This window comes from Culicoides brevitarsis, chromosome 3 (genome assembly GCF_036172545.1).
Source record: "Culicoides brevitarsis isolate CSIRO-B50_1 chromosome 3, AGI_CSIRO_Cbre_v1, whole genome shotgun sequence".
Classification (NCBI taxonomy): domain Eukaryota; kingdom Metazoa; phylum Arthropoda; class Insecta; order Diptera; family Ceratopogonidae; genus Culicoides; species Culicoides brevitarsis.
Genome location: NC_087087.1, coordinates 21854556 through 21876289, shown reverse-complemented (window position 1 = coordinate 21876289; position 21734 = coordinate 21854556). Strand labels below are relative to the sequence as shown.

Genomic DNA, 21734 nt, shown 5'->3' with positions numbered 1-21734 from the left:
TTGAAAAAAGCTTCACTATTTATTCTTTAAATTTGAATGAGAGTTGTACGTTTGTCTTGCGTGTTTTCTATAAATATCCGTTTTAAATTTGTTTGCTAAACAAGGACTGAAGAGAAAATGGATTGTTTCCTGACCACCCAATGTCGTTCGTTATTTTAAAATAATTTAACGTCAGACTTTTTTTTGTACTAAATGTAATAAAAACATCGAAAATTGTATTTTGCATGTTATTTTGTCACTGTAAGTGTTATGAACAACACTAATCGGACAGTTTCCTTTTAAAGCTTAAACGTTCCAAAGCATGCGACAATTTCCATTAAAAATATGGACAGGAATGTGTTTGATTGCGACTTGTGTAGTTTCAGCAAAATTTAACAAGCAGAATACCAATGTAGAAAGTGAAAGCCCAACTTCAGAGGATACAGATATGGATGAAATCGAAAGTATTTCAGATAATCTAGTATCGCTTAGACTAAAATCGTTGGACAATGTCAAATTTGGAAATGGTCATTTTTGTAGCGGCAGTATTATTAAACCGAATGCAGTGTTAACGGTGGCTCATTGTGTGCACGGTTTAAAGAAAAATGAGATAGTGGTAGTCAAAGGATCATCTGAACTAGCAACAAAAACCAGTGAAACAAAACTATATCGTGTTAGAAAAATATTTATTCACGAAAACTACAGAAATACCACGAAAGTCTTTGACATTGCTCTTTTAGAACTTCGATTGAAGGACAAAGTAAAAAGAAAAACAGTGGCACTAGCCAATAAAAATACTATAAAAGATCTAGACAAAGATGAAGAGTGCCAAATGAGCGGATGGGGTGCGAAAAAACATAGTGATCACACCGAAACGATAAAGATTACGAGTGTTAAATTTGTAAAATCCAAAACATGTAACAATACGGCGCCATTTACAGGAAAGGTACAAATTGGGATGTTCTGTGCAGCGTCGCAGTCAAAAACAATGAGTGTTTGCACTGGAGATTCTGGAGCTGCTTTAATGTGTGAAGATAAAGTTGTTGGCCTGGTATCGTGGGGATTAGAAACTTGTGGAAAACATAATCAACCAACAGTTTATACTGATGTTGGATTTCACTATGACTGGATTAAAATAAAAATGGCTAAAATAAGACCATTGTGTGATATTGATGATGACGATTATGATGATGGGTCTAACGTCTTACACATACACTTGTGGATTCTACAATTAAATTTATTTATTTTGTATTTTAATGCATTCAGATACAATTTTGGTGAATAAATACATACATCCCATCAATATTTAAATATTTTTTTGTGATTTGATTATTAGAATTACTCGCGATCAGAAATTGTCTTCATTGCTTGACTGATGTGCAATTGTAATGGCATATTGACGTCGATTTCTTCATGCTTGTATCCATCTAGGAAATAGCAAGTTTCGCCATCTTTGCATTGATATTCTTTTGGCAAATCTTCTGGATTGCGTGGTGTAAAAAGAAAGTTGAAACCAGGATACTTCGTAAGCCATCTAAGCAAACAAATATAAAACAAGGATACAAAATTTTATTGTGCTCGACATAAAATCAAATATCTACTTACTCTTTAGTAGTGGGACTGACGTTGACTTTGCAAGCAACGCTACCAGACTCAAATTTATTGGCAATCGTTACGTTGTGACCAAACAAACAATAGCGTGGCATCTTGCGACCGACAACTCCTGCTAAAACGGTTCCTGTATGGAGGCCTATGGATAAAATAAAGTGCGTCACCAAATGACAAATGAAAAAAACTCTTAATCTATAAGAAAAATTGATTTTTAATTTTAAAAAATCAAGCACTTACCTATTCTCATTTGGATATCTTCACCCAAATGGGTGTTGTAATTTTTGCAAGCGTTTATCATGCTCAAAGCCATCCAAGCAACACGATGTGCTTCGTAGTCTCCTTGTCGTTCCAAACCGCTTGCAACACAATAAGCATCTCCGATCGTTTCCACTTTGTAAACGTCGAAAAATCCACAAAACTCATCAAAACGTCGATATAACTTCTCAAGCATGGTGACAACTTGCAGAGGTGTCGCAGTTGAACATATTCTTGTGAATCCCACAATGTCACTGAAAAGCAATGTGACATCGGAATACGGTTTTGCATCAATGTTGTCTCCTAACCAAAGCTTTTTGGCAATGTCCGCAGGGAATATTAATTGCAATAATTCGATATTTTTTTGACGTTCTTTGTTTACTTCGATATTCGCTTCTTCAATGGATGACTTAAGTTTATCCATTCGTCTCTTTAGTCCATCCTGTGCGCGTGATTGCTCCCCAACCAAAATGACTTCTCTTGTCGCATCATGCAGTGGAATATCAGATATGAACAATCCATTTACAGTGAGTCCCTCCAATCCATCTAAAAATGGAGATCCTAAGAACAACAAGCTGTTACTTTCGGGACAAAATACCATTTGTCCTTTTATTTCTAATCCTTTTCCGAAAAATTCAGTGCAGCCTGGAGGAGACCGAACAGACAACAAAAACGTCGTATTGGTACGTCGAATAATTTCACTAAATTTCAACTCTAAATTTCGTGGACGACGAAATTTGAAATAAGTGACTGCATTACGTCCATATTGCGGTATGTAGTTTTTGAATAATCGACTGAAACCTTTTCCCAACTGCAAGAACTCTAATTCTTCGTTCATTATGAAATGCCAGGGAAAAGCTTTGCAAAATGTTGCATTTGTCATTTTCAGATCAGCACTCAGAGGTGAGGCAGTCCTTTCAAGGATTGTCGGTTGAGGCGACTTCGCTTCTTCGCATCCAGTGAACAAGTATCGATATTGTTGTGCATCAATTGGCTCCATTTCGATTTTTGGCTCTGCGTCATACAACGTTTTACACAGTGCCTGTAGAGAGCCCAATAATAACCAAGCAATTACCGGGCGTTCTGTGATGAAAATCAATTCTCCCTCTCCAGCACAAACAAAACCGGTATCACTTAAATCCTCTTCTTGTAATTTGAGTACGTCATAGACACCATCCAATGATCCCAAGAATTCCTGCAAATCAGCGCCAAGGCATTGAAAAGCTGACTTAATTAATCCCGTACAACAAACAGAAATCAATTCCTTTCCAAGTTGTATTAGAATGTCAGTGCTAGCCGATTCTATTATGATCAGTGAATACTAGAAAGATGTTACATATAGGTCAACAATTAAATTCTTACCATCGTGCTGTAATAAAGTCTCTTGAATGTCTGCCAGAAAGTCATAGTGCGGATAAATCGAAACTGTAATGTCCTTGTCCGATTTAATTTTGGTTAAAACAGGCCATTTATTAACATAGTGAGCCTTCAATGATTGAACAGCTGCCAAAATATCATCATTCTAAATACCAACATAATGATAATTTATTTTTTATAAATCAACATTTTCCTTATTTACTTACACTTGGTACAGTCAGCAATTGAATTGCAGCATTGAGGTGTTTCAAAGTCAAGGAATCATTTTCTCCGAAATCTTCTTCGATTGCCCAATTATGTGCTTCGGATGCCACTGAGGGTTGACGAGTTCGAAATGCAGAAAATGGACAGGACATTTTGTAACCTTAAATATTTTCAAGTATGCATTTTAATAAATATAGATATTAAGAAAAAAAATAATGAATGACCTAAAATGAAAATTTATAAAGATGCAGAAGGTAAAAAAAAAATATTATGCGAAAAATAACCTTGAGAATATATAGTTCTACAAAACGATAAAAATCGATGAAAATTAATAACTGTTCCCTGAATATATTTATCACACGCAAGTAATTAAAACATCATAATATTTACCTCGTTTAAAAAATCTATTTTTTCCACTTTTCACTCCAAAAGAAATGTTTTTAATGTCACTTGAATATATTTTTTTTTTCTCAAAAGAGCTAAATGCTACTGCGCAAAAGCTCTCTTTCAGGAAAAAAGAATCTCTATTTATTTTATTCAGAGTGCTACACTAGATGTAAGCAAAGGACACTTGTTGATTTGTCAAAGTAAACATACATCATCATCTACAGGTAGCAGGGGAAGTTCATGTTTTTGAATCAAGATGTTCGAAATGAAAGTGTATATGTGGTGCAATATTTTTTATTAACCAAATAATACAAATAGCTAAGATTTTTTGAATTAAGCCAAATAAGACTATTTCTAAAAAAAGTTGTAAAGAAATTAAAATTCAAAAATTGTGTAAATTCAAAAAAGATATGAAGAACTGATTTAAGGAATTCATTCTTGAACAAGCTTCAATTTTTCTTGTTTGAAGCAACCAAAGACAGCAAAAGCCCATGTACAGTTGTCATCTTTTTTATCCATTGTTGAATCAACACATTTAAGGATTTTTTCGCGCAGTACATCTGTGGTGAATTCCTTGTTAGCGTTTTCTAATTGATGTAAGGTCTTGTCAACCTGTAATTTTCAAAGATAGTTTTTTATATGATTTTTATTTTTTTTTATATTATGACTACTCACATTAACACCTTTGTCGTCTTCGAAGACTTCGAACTTTTTTCCTACACAACGGACATAACAACGAGTTTTTTCGTCATTTGTGACTTCACCTTTCTTAATTTTTGTCAACTCTTCTTCGGTGAGATTGTTTTCAGAGCCACATTCTTGTCGGTAGGAGGCGAGATCATCCTTTGTGCGAACCGTGTGAGCAACAGCTGTTGATACAACACATAAAACTAACAAACACAAAAATTTCATTTTGAAAGAAAATAAATCTTGAAAAATATAAGAGTCTGGTCCGAATGAAAGAAGAAAGGATACTGATGATAAATTTGACGAAACTTGTTCTTTTATAGTTTCAGGTCAGATACACACAGGAATCGAAAACAGGATGTTATGGACAAAGAAGAAACAAAAGTGATATGTGCGGTCATATTTATGTGTATGTTAAAGAAACACGTACCTGTTTATATTTGATGGGAACAAAAAGTAAAAAAAAATTCAATTTCAATAATTTTGAAACGCATTTTATTAATATAATGGAAAAAGATTTTTTTAGTTTTTGTTATTTGCTTTTCATTCTTCAAATTTTTTTTAATTTTTGAAATACTATGCAGTCTTAAAAAATATGGCAATATGGTTTGTTCTTTTGTATTTATCTTCAATCTTTCTTGGTACTTGCTCGAATCAATTGCAAGTTTGATTTTTTGAAGCAAGCGAATCCACGGAAAGCCCAGCTACATTCGTTCTCGTTGTCCTTCTTTGCGTCCACGCATTTAGTTACTTCGGTTCTCAATTCTTCTTCTGTTTTGTCTGAGCCATGAGACAATTGTTTCACCAAATTTTCAACATTTGGTCCTGTAGTGTCATCGAAAATGGGAAATTTCTTAAATACGCAACGGATGTAACACTTTGTCTCTTCATCATCTCCAAAATCCCATTTCTTGAACTTTTCCAAGCGCTCCTCAGTAATATTTAATTCTTTTCCGCATTCTTGGCGAAAAACTTGCAAGTCGTCCGTGGTACGAACTTTAAACTCATCTGCAGCAGCCTGCACAAAAAGCAATACAAATTATGTGACTAAAAAAAAATTGCAGTAGTTTACCAAAGCGATAATACTAAGAACGATAAAGAATTTCATTGTGATTTGTGTGACTTTCGTGAGATTCAAATTACTTCTAAACAGACATTTTGTGTGCATCACCTTTTATACTAAAATTTTGTTTCTGGAAGGCTATTTAAGTTATTATCCAATAATAATATCCTCTAACGACTGTATATGAGCTTTTTAATGGTTTGATTTTCGTGTATCTTTTTGTTGCGGTCTATAATGCGTATCACGAGACGCATACCATATTAAGAACGAGACACATTTTAAAATAAGTAATTGTGTTTTGTATTCATGCATAAGTAGGTGTGATAGATTAATATCAATATTATCAAAAAGACTTATCTAATGCAGAGATTTTAAGTGATCTTTGTTCGTATGAATAGAAAATACAGGATAAGAAAACTTTCGATCAAAAACCAGTTTCGAAATTTCACATGTTTTCTAGATAAAAAAATTATGTTTACTTTAGTTTGAAACCCAAAATAAAAGAAAGAATATAAACAATAATCATATGTGATACATAAGAGCAGCTGATATTTAGGCATATAACGTGCACAACATCATCAGGTAGAATTTTTTATGTGTACTTTTTAATTTGATGCCATTGATGAAAGTTAAAGTCTTTCTTACTAAGAATGATGTTTGATTTCAAACGTACTGATATAACAAGGAAGGTTTTTTCAAACAAACACATAAATTTTGATTGTATAAACGTTGTCATGATAGACCGGCATTATTTATTAAATTAAGTAAAATTTGAATAATAACAGATAATACAGAGAAATTGTTGCCGGGTTTGCATGAATATTTTTATTTGATTGTTATTTTTTTTTTTTAAATCACTTGATAGAAATTGACCTTTTACATTTTGTCATGTGATGGCGAGACGCAAGCTGAGTTATCATGTGATTTTTTTCTACGCTAATCATACAAAGGAAATTGTTTGAATTTTTATACAAAATATATTTATGATACATATATTAATCAATTATACAGGACTTGCTTTAAGACCTTGTTCACCAAGACAGACAAATCCAGTGAATGCCCAAACACATTTATCCTCCTTTTTATCATCTGTGCTTTTGATGCAATCCTCCACAACTTTTAACATATTTTCCTCTGATTCGTCATTATTAGATTTTAATTGTTTTACCATGTTAGCTGCATCTGTTCCTTTTTCATCATCGAATAAGCCCATTTTCTTTGCAACACAATGAACATGACAAAAGGAAAGACGGTCCTCTTTGAATTCGCCTTTCTTGAACTCAGTAAGACGATCGGCAGGCTCTCCAAGTTCAGTGGCACATTCATCGTCAAATTTCAGCACATCTTCTGCTGTCTTTGCCACAAAATTTGCTTTGCCCTATGAAAGGTAAAAGAAAATATATAAAGAATAACGACATAAAATCATTAATAAAAAATCTCACCAAAACTAATACAGAGAAAAAAATCAAACAAAGAACCTTCATTTTGTTGAAATTTGATTTTTACCTTTCTTGATAAGTTTATGATTCAAACTGACAAGTTGTTGAAAAAAATCCTGGTTTTTTATACAAAAAAAAAATGTAGATGTATTGTATATAGGTATATAATAATAAATATATAATTGATTTACTTCAATAAAAAAAACTAAATAGCGTGCATATATTGAATTTGTAATACTTAATAATGTCTTGATCGAAGCACTCGAATTTCCTATTGAAATGAAGCTTATTAATTATTTTAGATGCCTTATCAAATATTAAGTCATAGGTTATAACTGTAAGATGCATAATAACGTCCAGATAACATATCAATATTATTAAAATTATATTGTTATTATCACTTTCAATAGACACTGTGGAACAAAATTTGAATAATGTACTAAATACAAAAATTTTGATTGCACTGTGATTTTCTATAGTATTCTATAAACGGTTGTTTCCTATTAAAGTATTTATTTTAAAAACATTAAAAGTCAACGAATTTGCGAGAAACCGATAAGAGAAACAGCTGTCGTTTACTATTATCTGTAACAAAAGCTGTAAACATTTTGATTCAAGTGAAAATAAAATCATTCCATTTTTGGATGACAAAGAGCATAGACATCAAACTATTATTTTACAATGAAATTCTTGTTAGTTTTAGCAGCTTTCTGTGCTTTTGTAAGTTTTAAATATTTAATTTGTTTTACATTTTATGTTTATTCATTTTTTCTTCAGGCACATGCCGACCATAAATGCACGGATCGTGCAAAATTTCTGGAATATCGTGCCGAATGCGCTACTGCCAATGGAGTTTCCGAGGAGCAAATTGAGAAGCTGAAAACCTACCAATTTGACTTTGAATCCGAAAATGTTTATTGCCACGTCAAGTGCATTTTCGAAAAGATGGACTTATTTGCCGAGGATAAGTTTTTAGTTGACAACGTGCTTCACCAATTGCATCATGGTACAAAGGATTTGGATGATGCTGCAGTTCGCGGCGATTTGGAGCACTGCGTTGAAGAATTCAAAGGCGAAAGTGAAAAGTGCAAATTCGTTTTTGACGTATTGAAGTGCTTCAAGGCTAAAAATGAAAAGAATGTTGATTATTTGAAGAATAGCTTTGTTCCACACGATAAAGAGCACTCTCACGACCATGATCATTCGCACGATCATACTCATCACCACTAAACTTTTTGTCGTCTTTAAATAATATTTTTCTATAATTATTTAAAAACAAATGGAAAAATAAAATCGCGTTAATATTTTATTATAAAGCTAATTCTGTTTTATTTTTATTAATTTTATTGTGTTAGTTGAGTTGCAATTTCTTTTTTTTCAGATTTTTAAGTTGCATAATAATGCATATTTTCATCACAAATGCTGATTAGACACTTTAATTAAGTAGCACTGCAAACAGTATTCCACATATTTATCTATTACAAAAAGTAATATGTTCACACATACTAATTAATTTAACTTTTTAAAAGAACTTTTTTTTTGGTTCTTAAAAATCCATTGATTTTTCATAACGTTTTTTTTTTAAATAACGAGTCCTATTCCGTATTTCAATCGAGATGTGTCGCACATGGCATTCAAATTTTACGTTATTGAAAACTCGTTATTTTTATTTTGAACAAACACATGTTTTATTTATTAATTTGCTTTCTATAAAATACAAAAAAAATATAGAAAGCTCAGTAAAAACTGTAAGTTAAAATATTTAAAATGAGATTTTCTGAACTTTAAAGAAACAATTTTGACGAAACAAAAGGAATCAATTTGTAAAACTATATTAGTATCCAGAACTTTTTCATGTACTTCCCCACCAAGGCATCACGAGAAAGATTATTCATAATAATAATAATAACAGAAACCTATTTATCACTATGATATTTCATTTTAAATCGAATAGGACAATGCTAGCTTAATAACAAAAGGATTTAAATCGCATACACTTGTCTGAAGAAGTATTTAGATGCCAAACTGGGATGCCCATATGGTATGGTGACGACGACAATAGATAGATACCAAAATAATTGAAAGTGTGTATAATTTATTCACGACAATGTATTTTCTGTGAATGAACAAGGAACATATTTGTCTGTTATTAAAGTTAATAAATTTCATTAACCTTTCACTCACAGTCAATAGATACGACAGATAAATATAAATGGTGTGGTGTAGGAGAGGGTCGGTTTTGTCGAGAGTAAGCTAATCCGTTTTTAATAAACAGACAAACACAATAAACACGCACACTTGTGAATATTTAGCATGAGGGTTTTTAATTTTTAAAATGAAAAATAACAGCATATTGAGAATCGGAAAAATTTGTCTTTATTGTGTGGTAATGTTGCAAATCGTCGTCCCCTAAAGGAAAATGTGTATCAATGGAAACGAACTATGTGTTTAATTGAAAATAATTTCTGGTGTGATCAAGGAAAAAAATATAGTTCATCGCAAATAAAGTGTTATTAATATTTTACAGGACTTCTCGAAAGCAGGAAAGAGGGATATACAAAAAATAAACGCTCGTTTAATGTTGAATTTCCCTATATTTTGGTGCTAAAAACGTCACAAACAGACAACTGTGATGCGACACATTTTTTCCGCAATCTAAACTGTATCTAACCAGCGCTTCTTCAACCCTTGTATATGTAGGCATCGCTTCTGATAAAAATAAAATAATAATAGGACTGTGAAGTACCAAAAACCAAGTCTGTTTATTATTCCAATTAATTTGGTGGGGTTGATAAACTTATTATTTGTATTGTATTCAAGTTTAAAAAGCATGAAACCACTGCCATCAAGCACCCTTTTACTGGTATTTATGTTATTCAACGGTTATTTAGTCTTCTTTTTTGCTCAAAATATATTAAATGCTATGTACTATCAATAAAATATTGCAATAACAGATAAAATAAATCTTATAAAAAATAAAAATATTGTGTCAACTACTAATATCCGGTGCATAATAATAACATTTTGTATTTGTTCATTAACTGTAATGTAAAGGTTAACATTTTTTATTTTGTTACAGAAAAACGTTCTAGTGTAAAATTTTATATACACACTTATGTATCTAGGCTTCTTTAATATTTAAAGTCTTTCTGGATGTGCATACAATAATAAAAATACAATTAAACATTAATTTTCATCAGATGAATGGAGTTTTCCACTCTATTGTCTTCATTTCAGAAGTATTTGCAACTCAATCATAGAAAACAATATACATAATAGTACATTATTGAGAATTAATATAAAACTTTTGTCGCATCATCGTCAGTGGTTCTTTTATATTCACACGTTTCTAAATTCCATCAACCATGAAGGACTGATAATTTTCTTGGTTTCCAATACATAATTAAAAATGAAAAAATATTTTTATTATGAAAATCTTTGGATTATCAACCCTTATTTGATTCAACAACACGATCATCACTTTTATATTCATATAATGTCATTTTCATGAACGTGATAGAAAATTTTCCGTGTTCTTTGGTGTACAGTACCTACATTTGGAAAATTTCTGTATTTTATTTCTATTGTTGACATCCAGCAAATGGTAGCAATATCATTTGGCAGAATATAAAGAAATGCGATTTCGTATCAATATCAATAATATTCAATTTAAAGTTGAAATTTATTCCAAAATAATATTATAAAATGTTTTAGTATATACACTACTTAGATTTCGGTATCTGTTGTACTATAAAACGATGATGATGATGGCTTCAAAAGATATTAACTCTTGGTGAACGTAGATATGTAGAAACACAATATGGATAAAATTCTACCGCATTTTCAATAACATTCCATTTTTTATAGGAGACATAAGCTAGTGTGTATTATACAGACAATTTGCAGATATTTGAGATACGAAGGATCATTTTATTGGAAAAGTAATAATATGTTAATGTGTTTTATATGATTACTAATAATAAATGAGGTCTTTCCGGAATTCTGTACCTTTTCGTCAGATTAAGAAAAGTTATTGTACATATGTGTCTAAAGAGTTTGAATTAATTTCAACAAAAGACAATTCAATTGCAAGAAACAATATCCTTCGAATTTATACCATCATACTATAGTTTTGTTCATATTTGCATTATAAAGTTTACAATACAATTCAGTAAGCAAATATTTTACATTGAATCATGTTAAACTACATTCACCTGTCCATTGCAGAACTTTTCTATTTCCAAAGTTAACACAATATTTCATAAATCATAATTTAACAGTTTATTTCGTTCGACGAAAGACAGATAGATATAATTACTGATCGGTACAAATTCTTAGATTAACCACTTTATTTACATAAACTTATATATTGTTTATGTCGATCTTAAATATTGATAAGAAATAAAATAAATAAATAGGTAGGTATGTAGCACATTTTACTTATTTGTTGCTCTGTTAAATATGTAATTTATATAGATTTAATGTTTGTCACTTGACACCTCCCCTTTATTTATACAAGGGTGCTTTATTTTACATTTTAATCTAATAATCAAGTTTTCGGTATTTAACACTTTGTCCTCTTTAATTTATTAAACGAAAGTAATGCCATATTGTAGCATTTTTTGTATAAATGCTCATGATGAAAAAATACAATTTTTTCAAAGGTAAAAGATATAGTTGCATTTTACTTATCCGGTCTTTTATATGCTTGCATTTATGTGTACGTATGTAAAAAGGGATATATTTGTTTTTTTAATAATATATATTACTATTGTATAAATCCATAATAAAAAGATTAATGTAACTTTTAACGATACATGAATTTGATACTAGAATTATATTAACAATTATTAAAGTATCAACTTTCCAACAAGAAGTCTCCGTTTTCAAATACAAATATAGGGTTAAAGATGTTTTATTAATTACTAAACAAAATTGATTGGTTATCATGAAATGAACGAAGGTAGAGTTTTTGTAGAGAAAAGTCGATTAAAGCAAGCACAATTTCAAAAAATGTTTCACATCATTTTGGACCTCAAAAAATAGGGAGTAATGAATATTAATAATGAAAATATTGATGACTTTTCCATCTTTTCCAGTATTTTTCAAGAATTTTAATAGTCAATTGAGTGTTTTAATGACATTTGAAAATTTTCATTTTCAACATTCGGAACAAAAAAGTTTCAATAATTTTCCAACGGTTTTTTTTTTATTATATATCATTATTCCATTGTTTCCTCCTTGAAATTTTGGAGCTAAGTGGACAAATTGCTGGAGCCTTATTGATAAATTCTTATAAAAAATCGAGGAATTAATGAGTTATAAAAAATATATTTTAACCTTCAAATCACAAAAAAGTAAAATTTTCATTATTTCCATTTCATTTTTTTCTTTTTAATTTTGAGATTATATTTTTTCGGCCTGCTAACTTTGAAGTGAATTTAAAGATAGATATAACATGTTAAAATAATGACTTAATTGTAGGTACATCACCAATTCGTTGCACTATTATTTTTTTTTTTTGAAGACTGTCTCCCTTGTACTACAACAAAAGGAAAAAAAAATATAAAACTCTTTTTAATTGTACTTACTGCTGTTTTGCACACTCAATTTTAGGATTGTTATTTATTATTCGAAAAAAGACAATAGAAATTTGTATTTAAACATAATAATAGTAGAAAAGCACATAAATTGTGTCGTGGCGCGTTCTTTTTCTCTCATCAAATTCAAGTATCACACGCAAAGTTTTATTACACATAAAAGAAAACACTTTAGATTTTATTGTTTTATTTTCCGTGAAACTTGAATACTTTAATGTCAAACTGTGCTTTTGGCTGTCTTTATAATTCACAAAATGACATGGCATAATATGTTTCTGTGGTTGCGAAAAATTTAAGAATATAAATTAAAACTCCTTAAAATATTAAAAGACACGTGGAGTATTATAGGTCTCATTCAATTTTCGCATTCATACCTTCTGTATGGAAGTACTTTTAAAGAAAACGAAACTGAATGATTCATAACGAAAAGTAATAAGTTCAATGCTTACACTTTTAATGAAAAGCAATAAAAGTATAAAATGTATAACACGATAGGTACTTCAATTTTTTGACTATAATAAGTTGAACGAGTTATTTATGTTGAGAAATGGATATTAAAAATATGTATTTCGTTATAAGTTGTTCATAAGGAACGAAATTATTTCTTATTTCGCTGGGCAAAATAACATAAAAATTGTTCTGCTGTGATACCTTTGTAATGGTTCATTTTGAACATATATGAAACACGAAATTTTTGTTTATTAAAGTACTTTACTTTACTTTAGCACAAAACTCAACCACAAAAGTGAACTTAAATAAAAAAATGATATAATACTTTTTTTTATTTATCTCAAGTACGGTCAAATATTTTTATGTACCTACACAGCGAAAGAGTTCCTTAAAATGATATTTGTTGGTTCCGGTTAGACATAGTAAACTCTCAAAATGAAATGGTATATCCTTTCAATTGAATTTAGCTTTGCTTGTTTATTTGATTGAAAGAATCATGTTTGTATTTTTCAAGAGATGTTTTTTATAATGATACTTTTTTAAAATAAATACATAATGTTATGGCAGTTGAGAGATTATTTAACGAATCAACCGTTTGAAAAATTATTTTATTTTATCATTCATGTTCAACCTTGAGGAAATTTGAAATTGTAAAATGACATTAAAGGCAAAGTTTAACTGATTCAATTTTAATGCACCCTCTTTCAGACACGCTCACATCTATTTTAGATAATAATAAAATTTTTTTAATAGACTAAGTTTATGTCACCACCAGAAATTGATTGTGACCAAATGAAAAAATAATAAAAAATATGTTAAGAGCTGCAAATGATTTAAATGATTTGACTGAGAAGGGGTGTGTGGAAAATATTGAGACACTTACCATTCATATGCTAATTCTTTCATTGTTACTTTCATATTGAAAAATAATCAAAATAAGTAAATAATTCAGTCTGAGAATAAAAAAATGTTATACCTCGATATACTTATTGTAGAAAGACATGAGTCTTAATTTTGCATTTTTTATTTCTTACATATTTTTTTCTAATATACAGATAATTTTGAAAATTCTAATATAATAATTTTCACATTTTTTATTATATATATATATATATATATATATAGTAAATGTAGTACCTACGTATATATTAACTGTGAACAATTATTTGTGTATTGTTAAACTTCTAAGTAAAAAAACAAATGTAGGTATAAGATTTTTACTGAATAAATTATAACATTATACTTTAAATCTAAAAAAAAAGTAAAGCTCTATTTTTGTGTGTGAAAGATTTATATTGAATTTTGAAGTTATTAAACAGTACGAGTGATGCGTTCCTTTAATATTGAATTTACGTTTACAAAGCAAAATATTATTAATCTTGCGACTCTCCGTTTGAAGTATTGCCATTTGTATCTGATTGTTCTGACTGTTGGTCCGAAAGTATCGTTGACAAATACCCAGTACCAGAGTATGGAGCAGCAAGAAATCTTTTAGCTTGAGTTGGGTGTTGCATAAATGGATATCGGCCTGCGGCTCCAAATGCTCCTGGAGGGCATAAGGGTGAAAATGCAGACTTTACCGAAAACGGTGGCGAAGAATTTGCAGCACTATTTGAAAACATTAGTCAGAAGTGAACAAAAATACAATGTAAATGAAAAGTACCTTAATGTTTGCAAAACATCTTCTCCGCAGAGCATTGCTTCCATGGCTTGAACTACATCGCCTCTGTATCTCTGAAGGGTTTGCTCAATATCAGCGCGTCTTCTATTTGGAAATACTCTGTTCAAACAATATATTAAAATCAAGTATATTTAACTTTTTTTATTTAAATTCATTTACCTTAATAAAACATCTACGGGTGACCTATGAGAAGGTGAAGTTGACAAACTGGTGGCATTGTATGGAGATGATACAGGTGTGTGATAAGGCATAAATCCTACGACACCTCCTGCATTTCCCGCTAAAATTGGGGACTTTGAATTCTCTTTCTTCAAACTGAGGTTCTCAGGAGCAACGTCATCTGGTGCCGAATCAACATCGAGATCAGATTCGGGAGAGCTTGGTGGATTTGTGCGAGTTGGAGAGTTATGTTGCACGAAAGATACCGATGTTTTGTGTCGAGGACTACTTGGAGAGGATTCAGACTCTGTATCGTGATCTGTTTCTACTGATATTCTTTGACGTTTCGATCCTGTAAAAGAGAAAATAAAAAAAAACTCTGAGGAACTGTTCTAAAGAAATCATTGAGAAAATCAATTGCCTAAAACTAATGCAATTTTCTTCATTGTTAATCCATGGGAACATCAAGTGCTCTCTCACATTTTTTACGAAATATAATAAACACAACTATCAAGTTCAGTTTCAACCTTCCATGAATCCGATACATCATGTTACAAGTACATATCCAGTGAACAAAAAGAATGAGAATTGATACTTAAGGATAAAATAAAAAAAAAAAAATAAACAAACAAATCAAGAACAACTTCTTGAGAGAAATTGATCTGAGGCAATTCTATGAAAAGATATTGCTTTCTATCCCTTCTTTTTGCACCCACATTTTGCATCAAAGGATTTTTGTCGTTAAATAACGTACGGCTTGCTCAACAAATTTTTTCATTATAAAATAAAATAAATTAAATTTTTAACTCTTAATTTCATTTAGTGTTAACATAAGAGTCAAAAAATTCTAGAATTAGTCAATAAATACAGATAATGAAGAGATTTTTTTTTCATATTTTGTGTATGATAAATTATGATATCACTAACATTATATTTAGTAATACTGTTCCGAAAACTTATCTTATTTCTTTGCATTTTTTATAAATGACCATGAAAATAAAAATAAATTAAAAAATCTAAGTTTTGAAATATTTTTCTTTATGAAATTACGTTTTTGAAATATGATTTTCCTAATTTTTATAATATATATAGGTAAATAAAAAGAGGTACAATAATAAATCGAATCTCTTTTCATGTATTTTAATTTTTACGTGTGTTGAAGGAGCACTCGAAGATTTTGTCAAGAAACTAGTGCATAATAAATATTTATTTTGAGTATTTAAGACTATTTTTTTTTCTTTTTCGGCCTATAAGTATATTCAAAAACAATATACGCCTATGACAAAAATGAGTATCGTACTCAATACGATGGACACTTAATTTTAACATTAACATATTTCATACACCAAAATTTGAGTATCTTCTTCAAGAAAACAATATCTAAAAAAAAGCTGACTTCAATTAACCATATTAGGCCTCTCGCACGCTCAAGCGATAACACCTGTTCTTTTTTATGTAACATAAAAAAAACTAATGTATTACAAAGAAAAAAAATTATAAAAATATTAGTTTTACATTAATGTACGTTCAAGTACTCACATTTTTGTGACAAAAATTTCGGTTGTATTGATATTAACAAATTTTAGTGTCATTGAATAAATGAAAAATAATAATGATGATCAACAAAAAGGAAAATAAATGAACGTACGTTTTATAAAAAACTATTTGAAATAATATTGTTGATTAAAAATGACTTTGGTGTCAAAGTAATTTTATTCCATGTACAAAAAAACTGTCTTCGTACTTTTGTTATTTACATTATTGTGCTTCTTAAGTAGTTAATGGATCACGGCTATGTTTATTTTCACTGTGTTTTTTTTTTGTTTTTGTAAGTTTTTTTTTTATTAAAAAATGAAATACAATCATTAAATTAGTTTCAAAATTAAAACAGTTTTTTTTAAAACTATCTAGGTATTAGTTTTTTTTGTTTGAAAACTGATTTTGAAACTAATAAATATAATCCTTTCTTGCAATGTACACAGGAAAAAAATCTGCAAGAGACGGTATAAGTTTAAATATTGTGACATTATGCATTATTTGTGAAATCAATCTTTTTTACCTCCCTCTTGATCTTTCAGTTTTGGATAAAGTTGAGGGTGGAAATAAAAATTCAATACGATATTTTATTGAATACAAAAATACACAAATTTTCAAGTGGTTTTTTATGCCCCTTCGCAGTATTTCAATTTAGTTTAGGTTTTTTTTATAAAAAGTTTTGTGATTTACAAAAATCACATACAAATTTTGTCTCTTCACAAAGGTTGTATTAAATTGATATATGTCTGCTTCTACTGGTAAATATTTACAAATATGTTCTTCGGTGCAACAAATTAGGATAATTTGTGGGAACATAATATACACGGAAATTTTTCATTTCTTTATGAGCGGTTTGAGAATCAAAGTTAAAGGGTTAAACGGTTGTCATAATTGCACTCGTTAATATTTTGTGCTTCCGACTCAAGTATCAAAATACAAAAATGATCAACGATATGCCATGTTACGTACAAATATTATCATGTTATTTTTTTATGTAAAATGCAGCAATTAATTTTATTTTATGTATATCTCAAGTGTTACGACAAACACGAAGTCATTGAGTATGAAAATTGTGATGTGTGACTTTTCGGGAAAGAAAGCTTACTCTGTAGTGTGACATACGTTTCATCACACCCATATCAAGAGAATAAAAATAATAATTGCCACGAAAACAGAAATATAAGGGTTGATAAACGCTTGGTGCAAGAAAAATTTAATCGCTGCAAAAAATATCATAATTCTCGCGCGATTTAACAGCAAATACATATTTGATTAGGTTTCGCATCAATGATTTTTAACACAAACACTGGATTCGAATCACAGCATTCATTTGAGTTTTTGTAAAAAAAAAAAAACGTCGGTTAGTTAAATATATTATTCATTTTATTTTAAATCGTATTTCTAAAAGATGCGATACTATGCCGGAGATGTCGTGAATGTTTTCTCGAAAAATTCGTCGGAAATTTGTCGGATGTGGCTGAAATTTTTTTTCTTGAAAAGTGTCACTGAATTTTTCCGGAGGCTTCGGAAAATTAAAATAATTGCCTCTTTATGAAATGCGGTAAAGTTGGGCTTATATACCGCTTTCTCTCGTTTTTTTAATGTTCTCTGTACCAATATACATAACAAAAAAAATGTAAAAAGAAGCTAAAGAAATGACACGTAACATAATAATTCTGATTTTTTCTGTTTATAGAAGCATCATCATTCTCATTGAACTAGATAAAATGGAATAAAGTAACGGTCTCAAGTTTCATTGTCTTGGTAAAAAAAAAATAAAAAAAAAACAAATTATTATTAAAATCTTCGCTACCCGACTCCAACTGTATCATGTTGATGAATTGGACTCACCCCTTAAACGGTGGATTGGATATTGTGATAACGGTGGAAAAAAATTAAACGTAAAAAAATACACTGAATCATTAGATGTGTCACCTAGATACAGTTTCATCAATTTAACAGATTCAAGAATTTTTAACTAAATTTCATTTTAATCAATAGAGTTTTATGAATAAAATGAAATTTCAAAAAAAAAAAAATAAAAACAGTTTATTACTGCGTTACAAAAATGTTTCTTAGTTTTTTTAGTTCAAAATATTTAACATAAAAAAATGTATGTCTCAAATCCACTTATGGGTAATATAAAACTAATGCTTGTTTGCTTTCAAAAAAAAAAAAAAAAATAATAATAATAATAAATAAATACAGAAAGTCCTTTCTGCCACAAATAACTATTTTCAAATATAATTTTAAAAAATAGATTTTGTTTGTTTTACAGGCAGATAACTTGACTTTACATTTATCACAAAGTTTTAATGTTTACTCTATAATGAGTCAATCAGTTTTCTTTTCACGACAATAAGAGCACCTGATTCTTTTTTAAAGTTTGTTTTTCATTTACAGGATGCATTTTTTCATGTATCAATTTAAACTTAAAATTCTCAAGTATGAGAAAAGTAAATAATAAACCATTATTAATGATCGGCTTGAAATTTCGTTTGATAGTAACCGAGAGTACCTCAAAGAGTGAGTGACCAAAGAGTGAGTGACCAAAGAAAATTGGCAAAGTTTTTAATTTATTTTATAAATAGTACGTACATTTATTCAAACTAAATTGCTAATTGCTTGGATATTTATTCTTTTGCTATTTATTTATTTTTTGCGAAATAAAAACTTTTTCCCTTTTATACTGTTCAAGTACTGGTCAATTGTCCACAATTATGAAGGAAAAGTTTAATCTGATACGGATGTTGTTGCATATTTTTCAAAATGAATAAGTCGCCCTTTACTTTGAACCATCATCAGCAATTATAATTTCCACTTGATTTAATAAATAAACTTTACTCCCCCACATAATTGCACTTACCTTAACCACAGCCGTCCTTTTAGAACGATACTTTTGTGAGTTTTCTTTAAAATTTGTTCAACAATAAAGGAAAAAAAATGCATACGATAAAAAGCAGTAGCTCAAGTGTGTCTCTTTACGAAGAATAAATGGTCTTGTTAAAATATTTACATTTCACAAGATCGCTCATTTCTTGTCGTTTGTTAACAAGTGTAGCAAATCTCTTATTCATGTGAGAATGCAAAATTATTTATTCATTCATACAACGAAATCATTCTCTATCATGAGAAACGTAGTTTATTTTCCATAAAAAATCCAGCAAAAATTAATGTACGCCATTTTGTTAATAATAATATTTTTATTATATTGTTATATCATATTAAGTTATCATAAATTTAGTAGAGATGGTAGCTAAAATAGTACTTTGTTATATCATTTACTTAAATAAATAGTTCATTCATGCAATGTTAAACTTATGAATGAACATTTAAAGTTTTTTAATTTAATGCATTCGTAAGATATGGTGACAGTTTCTTTTTATACATTATTCATTATGCAAAGCACATAAAATTGCAATTCGTAACTCAAAAGGACACTCGAGACTTTTTACATCTGAAGATACACATCTTGTGATGTTTCAATCTAAACGAAACTTTGCATGTATTGATACTTCTTTTAAAGTGAGAATGGGAGTGACAAGTTGTTAACCAATTGGGAGCACTCAATGCCACAAAAATATGTAATGCAAATGTAATAAATCAAATTAAATTATATTTGAGGAATACTGTTGATCAGAACAAAAGGGTGTTTTGTATATTTCTCAAAAAATTTATATCTTAAAAAGCTGAAAAGGGTTGAAACATTACGTTAAAATATATATATTTATTTTAACTAACCCTAGTCAAATTTGTTTTATGATAAGTATATTTATTAGCGACGGTATGAAAAAATTTCAAGGCTGGTTCAAAAGAATGGTAAAATAAGTAGTTCTGTTTGTGCCCTAATTTCAAACACCGCAAACACAATTTCTCACATTTCGGTTTTCAATTGTTTACATATCAATTTATCATGAGCAAGAAAAATTTTTTCAATTAAACATCTAAATAGCATTGATAACAATTGACACACGTCTTGCAATCTATTTAATTGTATTTTGCTTTTATTACTAACCTGGACTGTCTGGTTCGCTTTGTTCGGGAGAGTAAGTTGCACTGACACGTTCACCCTTTAATCTTTGTGCATGATGTTGGTTATTTGTCTCATTATCTGAATCGTTTCCGTTAAATCCATTTCGTTCTCTAACTCCACCATCTGAGTCATTTGGAGGTGAAGGGATACCAGAATGGTAGTTCCGATCTTTTCGAGAAGTACCGTTTGTATTTTCACTACTAGAACCTACTGGCATTCCATTTGATGTGTATAACAAACCTAATTCACGAGCCTCGTTTTCCTCTTGAGCTTGTTGACGTCGTAGCGCAACTTGAGCTAGGGAGAATCGAATGAAAATTATTGTTAATTACATTACATGTTTACAAGGAAAAGCAGAGTTTTTGATCTTGTGAAGTTCATACGAGTCAACTAGAATGTGTTTTTTTCATTGTTATCAAAAACACCAACAAGAAACAAAAAAGTACTCCTTATTGTTTTATTTTTACTTTGTATTTTTATGTTAATTTACATATTTTATAATTACCAGCCATTACACGTTGACGTTCAGCAATTAAGGTACATTTCGCGCACATGCAATCTCTCCATCTGCAGTAACGTTTGTGACCTTTTAAAGCACTAACCTAAGCATTAAAAAAATTATATTTACTCATCATTGTTTTCCAATTTTCATCATTACATATATCTAAAATATATGGATTTTACAATCATCGAAAATGTATTGGGAAACCACCTTTCTAATTATTTTGAAAATTCCCAAGAGATATCGAGAATCGCGTATTTAAAAGCATGCATTTTTTTTCATTTTCAGTATTTTTTAATAATTTTGAGACAAAAAGATTATAAAAAGCTTTTTCTAAAATTCTGGTTTACAAATTTTCTTCCTTTTTAGAATTTTGAGTAAAAATATTCAATTTTATGAAGAATATAAATCTTTAGATTTCAAAATTTATGCTGCTTTATACTGCTCGATATTCAATATCATTCTTTCCTTATTTTTGGCAAAAGATTCTCGACAATTTTATCACCATAAATGTTAGTGATCGATTTTATAAACTAACAGAACAGGATCGCACAAAGTAGCGACGGACTTTTTTTGGGTTTTGTTTGACTTCTATAACTATTAATATTTCAAAAGAAAATTTACCACTCCATGATTTCTACATCTAGCACACTTTGGTGTTCTTTGATATCTTTCAGATGCGGCACGAAGGAAAAAAGCAGGAGGCAAAGCGCCTAATACAGGATGCTGGGACATTAAATTTGACATGTCTACACTATTTGGTAAACTCAT

General features: G+C 29.6%; 7 protein-coding genes across 8 annotated transcripts; 2 read left to right on the top strand and 5 right to left on the bottom strand.

Annotated features, from left to right (window-relative positions):
* Positions 1 to 334: 334 nt before the first annotated feature.
* Positions 335 to 1264, top strand: LOC134835346 (serine protease 1-like). The gene is made up of 2 exons (XM_063850223.1): positions 335 to 1173; positions 1246 to 1264. The coding sequence occupies exons 1-2, from the start codon at positions 335 to 337 to the stop codon at positions 1262 to 1264; spliced, it is 858 nt and encodes a 285-aa protein (XP_063706293.1).
* On the bottom strand, positions 766 to 3881 carry LOC134834139 (head-specific guanylate cyclase). 2 transcript variants are annotated; one of them, XM_063848704.1, is made up of 7 exons: positions 3817 to 3881; positions 3429 to 3586; positions 3208 to 3367; positions 1828 to 3147; positions 1585 to 1729; positions 1273 to 1513; positions 766 to 1204 (listed from the first exon to the last, which is right to left on the bottom strand). In XM_063848704.1, the coding sequence occupies exons 2-6, from the start codon at positions 3576 to 3578 to the stop codon at positions 1318 to 1320; spliced, it is 1971 nt and encodes a 656-aa protein (XP_063704774.1). In that variant the 5' UTR covers positions 3579 to 3586; positions 3817 to 3881; the 3' UTR covers positions 766 to 1204; positions 1273 to 1317. The 2 variants fall into 2 exon arrangements, with proteins under 2 accessions (XP_063704774.1, XP_063704772.1); XM_063848702.1 differs by lacking the exon at positions 766 to 1204 and having other exon boundaries at positions 1233 to 1513.
* A 364-nt stretch (positions 3882 to 4245) lies between these two features.
* LOC134835345 (general odorant-binding protein 99b-like) lies at positions 4246 to 4725 on the bottom strand. Its single transcript, XM_063850222.1, has 2 exons — positions 4489 to 4725; positions 4246 to 4425 (listed from the first exon to the last, which is right to left on the bottom strand). Exons 1-2 carry the CDS (start codon positions 4723 to 4725, stop codon positions 4246 to 4248), a joined length of 417 nt encoding a protein of 138 aa, XP_063706292.1.
* A 269-nt stretch (positions 4726 to 4994) lies between these two features.
* Positions 4995 to 5690, bottom strand: LOC134834809 (general odorant-binding protein 99a-like). Its single transcript, XM_063849593.1, has 2 exons — positions 5573 to 5690; positions 4995 to 5518 (listed from the first exon to the last, which is right to left on the bottom strand). The coding sequence occupies exons 1-2, from the start codon at positions 5666 to 5668 to the stop codon at positions 5129 to 5131; spliced, it is 486 nt and encodes a 161-aa protein (XP_063705663.1). The 5' UTR covers positions 5669 to 5690; the 3' UTR covers positions 4995 to 5128.
* Positions 5691 to 6566: 876 nt separating this feature from the next.
* Positions 6567 to 7047, bottom strand: LOC134835344 (general odorant-binding protein 99a-like). The gene is made up of 2 exons (XM_063850221.1): positions 7006 to 7047; positions 6567 to 6941 (listed from the first exon to the last, which is right to left on the bottom strand). Exons 1-2 carry the CDS (start codon positions 7045 to 7047, stop codon positions 6567 to 6569), a joined length of 417 nt encoding a protein of 138 aa, XP_063706291.1.
* A 516-nt stretch (positions 7048 to 7563) lies between these two features.
* On the top strand, positions 7564 to 8323 carry LOC134834674 (uncharacterized). Its single transcript, XM_063849418.1, has 2 exons — positions 7564 to 7722; positions 7780 to 8323. Exons 1-2 carry the CDS (start codon positions 7684 to 7686, stop codon positions 8230 to 8232), a joined length of 492 nt encoding a protein of 163 aa, XP_063705488.1. The 5' UTR covers positions 7564 to 7683; the 3' UTR covers positions 8233 to 8323.
* A 6016-nt stretch (positions 8324 to 14339) lies between these two features.
* LOC134834902 (doublesex- and mab-3-related transcription factor A2) lies at positions 14340 to 21734 on the bottom strand. The gene is made up of 6 exons (XM_063849708.1): positions 21588 to 21734; positions 20967 to 21063; positions 20444 to 20758; positions 14893 to 15244; positions 14716 to 14832; positions 14340 to 14660 (listed from the first exon to the last, which is right to left on the bottom strand). The coding sequence occupies exons 1-6, from the start codon at positions 21732 to 21734 to the stop codon at positions 14426 to 14428; spliced, it is 1263 nt and encodes a 420-aa protein (XP_063705778.1). The 3' UTR covers positions 14340 to 14425.